The 8,012-nt window shown below is 42.0% G+C and overlaps 1 protein-coding gene across 1 annotated transcript in view; it reads left to right on the top strand.

Annotated features, from left to right (window-relative positions):
• LOC107548755 (FYVE, RhoGEF and PH domain-containing protein 3-like) overlaps positions 1-8,012 on the top strand; it is a 21,020-nt gene that overhangs the window by 3,827 nt on the left and 9,181 nt on the right. The window contains exons 2-4 of the mRNA XM_016229564.1: positions 3,540-3,692; positions 4,317-4,431; positions 6,901-7,477. Of these exons, the coding sequence (XP_016085050.1) occupies positions 6,953-7,477 (525 nt within the window). The 5' untranslated portion in view covers positions 3,540-3,692; positions 4,317-4,431; positions 6,901-6,952. The remainder of the gene's footprint in view (positions 1-3,539; positions 3,693-4,316; positions 4,432-6,900; positions 7,478-8,012) is intronic.

Below are 8,012 nucleotides of genomic sequence, written 5' to 3'. Positions count from 1 at the left end.
GTGACTGTGTGTGTGTGTGTGTGAGTGTGAGTGAGTGTGACTGTGTGTGTGAGTGTGTGTGTGTGTGTGTGAGTGTGAGTGAGTGTGACTGTGACTGTGACTGTGCGTGTGTGTGTGTGTGTTTTAAACCCTAAGTTAAAGGGTTTAAAGTTAGACTAAATATCTCTACAATGATTGTAAAACATGAAATTTTTGCTCTAATTGTTTTTTTTTTTTGGTCCCCATGAGGAAAATTATTTCTAAACCATAATGTTTTTTTTTCTTTAATGTTTTCTGTAAGGGGTAGGTTTAGGTGTAGGGTAAGGGGATAGAAAATACAGTTTGTACAGTATAAAAACATTTATGCCCGTGGAGAGTCCTGATAAAACACAAAATCCAAACGTGTGTGTGTATTAGAGAACAGGCATTATTAACGGTCACAAGTATTGTTGCTGACTATCAAATTAACTTGACAAATGACCTCTGTCAGGCCTTTTTTATTTTACACACACATACACACACACTCATACACACTCACTCACTCTCTCACACACACACACACACACACACACACGCACGCACGCACACACACACCGACACACACACTCTCACACGCACGCACTCACACGCACGCACTCATACACACACACACACTCATACACACTCACTCTCTCACACACACACACACGCACACCGACACACACTCACGCACGCACTCATACACACACACACACTCATACACACTCACTCTCTCACACACACACACACGCACACCGACACACACTCACGCACGCACTCATACACACACACACACTCATACACACTCACTCTCTCACACACACACACACGCACACCGACACACACTCACGCACGCACTCATACACACACACACACTCATACACACTCACTCTCTCACACACACACACACGCACACCGACACACACACACACACACACGCACGCACGCACACACACACCGACACACACACTCTCACACGCACGCACTCACACGCACGCACTCACACACACACACACACACTCATACACACTCACTCTCTCACACACACACACACGCACACCGACACACACACACACACACACACACACAGGTTTGTCTTTGTTTTTATGGTTTATGGCCTCTCCATAGGCGTAATGGTTTTTATACTGTACAGACCATATATTCTATTGCCCTACACCAACCCTACCCCTAAACCTACCCCTCACAGGAGACTTTCTGCATTTTTTGATTTTCAAAAAAACTCATTCTGAATGATTTATAAGCCTTTTGAATTACGGGGACACTGAAAATGTCCTCATAAATCACCTTCTCGTTGTAATACCTATGTCATACCCATGTTTTTATACAAATTTGTGTCCTCATAAACCACATACAGTAAACATGCACACACTCACTCTCACACACACACACACACACACACACAACAGTAACTAGTTAGCTCAGCTTCAGGAGAAATCCAAGACTTTCTCCCGAGAGCCCCTCTGTCTGACCCAGAGACTCACTAACTAGTGTCCTGACCTTCATCGTGTGTGTGTGTGTGTGTGTGTGTATTTAAGATCATAAAGTATCAGTTCTGTTATTGATTATATTTAGGAGCGTATTATATTGATTATACCCCCCAGTAAAACAGGATATTCAGTGTGAAATAAGAAATGTGATGTGGGACTTTTATCCATGAGGAGCAGGTTGGTGAAAGAGTCTCTCTATGACAGATGGTGGAACAATAAGAGATTGGTGATGTCAGCTGAAACCAGGGGTTGTTTTTAATTTATTATTTTATTTATTTATTATTGAATCCTCCTTTTTGTATTTGTAAAAACATGCATTAATGAATCATGCATAATAACATGAGTGTGTAGAAAGTGAATAGGGTCACATCTGCTTTGACACAGTGTTATTACTTAAGGAAGCTCCAGATTGTTTGGGAAAGGCAGGTTTAGTTTAGATTGAACTCATTTGTGTCTAGACTAGCTGAGCACACACACACTCACTCACACTCTCTCTCACACACACACACACACACACACACACACACACACACACACACACAGACAGTAGCGTGTGAAGCAGGTTTGGCAGCTGGAGCTCAGCACTGCTAACAACAGCAGGTGCAGTCAGTGCCAGCTCAGATTGTCTCACCTGTCACAGGTGTGTGTGCTTTACATATTCATGAGGTAACAGGGAGGAGGCTGATGACACACACACACACACACACACACAGACTGAGCGAGGTCTGAGGAGATATGATCTGCACCAGAGCATAAAGTAAGTCTCATGTTTCAGTGAATATTCTCTTTCTGTGGTTTTAACGTTATTGCTCACAAGACTTGGAGATATCTGTAAGAGATCACGCTAATTTCATTTAAGTATCCGCTTTAAAAACATAACCTTCTCTGATGTTTGAGTGCGTGTTCAGATCTCCTAGTTTTGATGGCAGACTGTTATCTTGGCACTTGTGAGCACAGTTTGAGACACTGTTGAGGACTTCTCTGGAAGTCTACAGGAGATGTGTGAGATCACTGAGGATGTCAGCAGGAGAATCAGTTTGGTCCCCCTTCATCTCGTAGTTTAGGAGAAGGCGCTGCTGATATGACATGATTTTCTTTCTGTGTGAACTGGGTATATGTATATGTACCGAGGTGCTCACACTGATTTTATGATGAAGTGTTGTTCAGATTGAGGGTTTGTCCTGTGAAATGTTTTGTTTTGAGAGTTGGAAACGGTCCGAGCGCTTCTGCAAACGCTCATGCGAATGCTGGATCGTCGCTGGCAGTTCTGTGAGCTGCGGGGAGGAGCGGTCGCTAGAGTTTGGGATGTAATTGTGTCTGTATTGATCGTCCAGTCGATGGCTGCTGTCTCTCTGGTCCTGATGAAGGTCGAGTCGAGGAGTTCCTGGACTAGAAATAATAACGTGTAATATAGAATTCCACAGATGAAATAATATAGGTCAAGCGTGTAAAGAAGCAGCATGCTAATTAGACAGCGTGACATGTCTCACATATGCTTTTATTTTTGTGATATGTATTTATTTATTTTTTATTATTATTAAAAAGTGTTCTGGGTTCATTACAAGGTGCTGTTAGTTACCGCAGAAAATAATTCAGACTAGTTCCTCATTGTGTAAAAATGATCCCAAATTGTGTGTTCAGTAATAAACTTACAGTAAAAATTGAAAAATGTTTAAATACACGCCGTTTTGAAAGTACAGCCACAAGACTTTCAAAACACAATTAGATGACATAATCTAACTCCTGATAAGCATTAAAGCTGGTAACTTTCTCATGATTTACACAAGGTTACCAGAAAGCTATTGTGTACTGAAAATGCATGATAGGAGTGCATATGTTTATCAATTTAGAAAAGTAGTCAGCTAAAATAAAGCATTAATAAAACAAGCTGATAAGAATTTGGGTAATATGCTCTAAACATCTGAACATAGGTCTTTTGACTAGGCTGCTGGTAGATTTCATCTGCCGATATGATAATCTCACACTGGTTATCAGATATGCCTTCACATGTTGTGTTTTGTGTGTTTTCTGTAGATTTGTCTCCAGCAGCACTGCAGTGCTCCTGTGGATCTGTAGAGCAGCCTCAGAAGAAGAAAACTCCGCCTCCTCTCAGGCCATGCCCCGCCCAGCACACACCGAGGCCACGCCCCACTCCCTCAGCCACGCCCAGAGCACAGAAACCCCACGGTATTAAACACGTCTTACTGTCATTCATACCTGACAACAGTCTTCTGGAAAAACAATGTTTTTTTTATTGCGCTAATGCTCCTGTTTTGCATGTGCGTTTGTGATGCTGTGAACTTGCATGGGTATTTTGTGGCTTTCATATGATGTGCAAAACAGACAGAGGAAGGAAGTGCGCGCAGCTTAGACTAGCTGCTTCCTGAATTCAGATTCTAAATTGCATCATTGAAGTTCTATTTCATTCAGTCCTAATGCAACTCATTCAGTATACACTTTACAAATTCATACTGATTTGAGGCGGTTTATCCACTCATGCACATACACACTTCATCTTCTCGACTCTGTTGTGTGTGGGTTTATATCTCGCCGTGTGGCCGCAGCTCTTTTCGCACGCTCACCTCCACTTCCTGTTCTCGGTTCAGGAAGCCGGCAGTTTCTCGGACAGCTGAAGTCTCTCCATCTTTCTTGTACTCTTAGCTGGTTTTCTTTGCATGCACGGGTGGATCGGGAGGATGAGTATGGAGGGAGAATCTCTGGGCTGTGAGCGGAGGATGAGGTGCGGGACTGTTGTGATGGAGATAGAGCTGATCTGAGCGTCTTCTCTCTCTCTCTCTGTGTGTCTGTCAGTGCCCCCTAAGCCTGTGCACCTGCTTGGTCCTGTCCCTCCAGTGCCCCGCCGACCCCTGCCCAGTCCCCCTCTGAGAGCCAGAGTCCCGTCTGCAGGGCCCATCCACCGCTCCAGGTAAGAGCTGAGCATCGTCTGTGTGTCATACTGTGTGAGCTGAGACTCGGATTAGAGATGTAACGGTATGAAGGTTTCTTATCACAATTATAGTGACTAAAATGATCACAGTTATAAGTTGTATCACGGTAAAATGTTAAAATGTGCTGGAAATGTTCAAAAAGTGCTGACACATAAATAGTTTCAGCAAGTTTTATATTTAAAATCAACAAACAACAAATAAAATTACTTTTTGTATGTATATGTATGTTGTTAACACTGAAACAATAAAATTACGATCTGAGCGTCTTCTCTCTCTCTCTCTCTCTCTCTCTGTGTGTGTCTGTCAGTGCCCCCTAAGCCTGTGCACCTGCTTGGTCCTGTCCCTCCAGTGCCCCGCCGACCCCTGCCCAGTCCCCCTCTGAGAGCCAGAGTCCCGTCTGCAGGGCCCATCCACCGCTCCAGGTAAGAGCTGAGCATCGTCTGTGTGTCATACTGTGTGAGCTGAGACTCGGATTAGAGATGTAACGGTATGAAGGTTTCTTATCACAATTATAGTGACTAAAATGATCACAGTTATAAGTTGTATCACGGTAAAATGTTAAAATGTGCTGGAAATGTTCAAAAAGTGCTGACACATAAATAGTTTCAGCAAGTTTTATATTTAAAATCAACAAACAACAAATAAAATTACTTTTTGTATGTATATGTATGTTGTTAACACTGAAACAATAAAATTACAAATGATGTCCGGATCAGTGCGTTCTCTTAAAGTGACAGCACTTTTCTTAAAGTTAATTAAACTGTGAACTAGTTTGACTAACTATGAGTTTTAAACTTTAACTTTAAAAGGTTATGACTAATCTTGAAAAAAAAAGATGGCTAACTTAAGTTTATGCAATTGGAATTAAGATGCATTGTCGTTGATCTGTTCACAAGGATGATGTTAAATACAGGTGGAAATGGGTCTAAAACGTTTTGAGCCATTTTTGACCACTTGACCTTTTTTCAGAGGCATTAAAAATGCATTGATGCATTGTTTTTGTAGTCTTGATGCCTTTGTGGCTGTTTGAACACATTCGACCGCATAAGACGCCCGCTTGCCACCCACTGACCTCGTACGCGAGCATTATGGGATGTGTTTTAAGATCTCAACTTCACTGTGTTGTGCCATAAACACAGATTATCACTGACTGTCATTGAAGTTTTACTAGTGTCCTTTCCATTCGCATCAGCGAAATGGCTATATTTATTCATTGGATTCGTTCACCTTTCTCATGATGAGTGTGATGAAACAGGAGGGAAGCGTCTCAACAAAACCAGATGCATTTAAAATGCATGTTAGTGTTAGGTGTGAACTGCTCGGCTGTCACTGAAAACACATCTCCCCCCAGTTTTACAAAGATGGCTAACTTAAGTTTATGCAATTGGAATTAAGATGCATTGTCGTTGATCTGTTCACAAGGATGATGTTAAATACAGGTGGAAATGGGTCTAAAACGTTTTGAGCCATTTTTGACCACTTTTGACCTTTTTTCAGAGGCATTAAAAATGCATTGATGCATTGTTTTTGTAGTCTTGATGCCTTTGTGGCTGTTTGAACACATTCGACCGCATAAGACGCCCGCTTGCCACCCACTGACCTCGTACGCGAGCATTATGGGATGTGTTTTAAGATCTCAACTTCACTGTGTTGTGCCATAAACACAGATTATCACTGACTGTCATTGAAGTTTTACTAGTGTCCTTTCCATTCGCATCAGCGAAATGGCTATATTTATTCATTGGATTCGTTCACCTTTCTCATGATGAGTGTGATGAAACAGGAGGGAAGCGTCTCAACAAAACCAGATGCATTTAAAATGCATGTTAGTGTTAGGTGTGAACTGCTCGGCTGTCACTGAAAACACATCTCCCCCCAGTTTTACAAACCAGGCTTAAGGCTAGTCCCAGACTAAAATCTCAACTAAAAATAACTTGCACTGACATATCTTAAATTATGCCAGTACCATTGTTTTGTCTCAGGGTGCACACCAGTAATGTTTCTTTCTAAGGCATTTTTATAAAAGCTGCTTAAATATTCTAACTGAACTAACACATACACTCTTAAAAATAAAGGTGCTTCACGATGCCATAGAAGAACATTTTTGTCTAAATGGGTTCCATAAAGAACCTTTAACATCTGAAGAACCTTTCTGTTTCACAGATTTTATTTCTTCAGATTATAAAAAGGTAAGAAAGATGGTTCTTTAAAGAACCTTTGACTGAATGGTTCTTTTGTGGAACCAAAAATGGTTCTTCTATGGCATCGCTGTGAAGAACCTTTTAAGAACCTTTATTTTTAAGAGTGTAGTCCTGGCTTAAACGAAGCTCTGTCTGTGAAACCGGTCTCTTAATTCCAGGTGTAAACAGGGCCTAAGCCACTTATTTCACACGTTTGACAAGATGCTTTTACACTTTTAGACCATTATTGCGCCTTCATCTTGTAAGGTTTCCGATTCTGGGCCTCCAGAGGAGGAGCGACCTCCATTGGGGAGCCAACATGGATGCTCCAGCCTCTCGAGACGCCAGCGATCATCCTCAGCTCAGCAAGACACCAGCGGCAGCAGCGCTGGAGAAAGATGATGCACTTTTGTTTAAAACATGTGAAATCTCTGAGCTTTTGGGATTGTCCAGCTTAAACTCCTTCCAGACGGACTCTGCTAGTGACGCGGAGATTACAGAGGAACTTCAGAAAGAGCATCAGAAACAGTGCAGCAGTGGTTTGGAGAGTAATCGCAGTGACTCAGACGGAGAGCGTCACGAGGGGAGCAGTAAACACGCCGACGGCGAGGAGGCAAGGTCGCAGGGTCACGAGGGGACGGAGGCCAGCGGAAAGATCCCCAACCGGGATAGCGGCATCGACAGTCCGTCCTGCGGAGCGGAGGCAGAGGGCTTCCCCAGCGAGGACAGGAGTGCCAGCCTGGCCACAGAGACCATCGCCGGAGACAAGCGGGACTCCACGCAGGACGAGGACAGCGACCTGGACGAGGGGAGCGGCGAGGATCCCGAGAGCCTGGAGATCAAGGTGAGAGCGCAGACCTGTGTTTGGAAGAGGTGACTAAAGTGTTCAGAATAGACACCATCACAAAATTTGTAATGGTTTTACTGGTTATAATGGGATTTGTATTGGTTTTAATGGAAACTGTAATGGACCCTGTGGGTCTCTACTGGTAATTGCTTGTTAAAACCAATAAATCCTAATGGAATATGTCCCAAAACACACTACAGAAAACCATTTTTTAATGGTTTTAATCAGTGCTGTCAAACGATTAATCGTTTAAAAAAAAATTAAGTTTTTTTGTTTACATAATATATGTGTGTGTACTGTGTATATTTTATTATGTACTGTATATATAAATATAAAACACATGCATGTATGCATTTAAGAAAAATAAGTTATGTTTATATATTAAATATATAATATAAAATATAAATATATAAATGTATATACGTATATACATGAATTACCCACTGCTTTAAAACCGATGTCTGTTGGACAAGATTCAAGTTAAACGCTTAACGTTACTAAATATTTAGTAACGTTAAATCTTACTGAAAAT

This window comes from Sinocyclocheilus grahami, unplaced genomic scaffold, assembly GCF_001515645.1.
Source record: "Sinocyclocheilus grahami isolate Dianchi unplaced genomic scaffold, SAMN03320097.WGS_v1.1 scaffold354.1, whole genome shotgun sequence".
Lineage (NCBI taxonomy): Eukaryota > Metazoa > Chordata > Actinopteri > Cypriniformes > Cyprinidae > Sinocyclocheilus > Sinocyclocheilus grahami.
The sequence above is the reverse complement of the archived record's forward strand: the minus strand, read 5'-3'. Positions and strand labels throughout refer to the sequence as shown.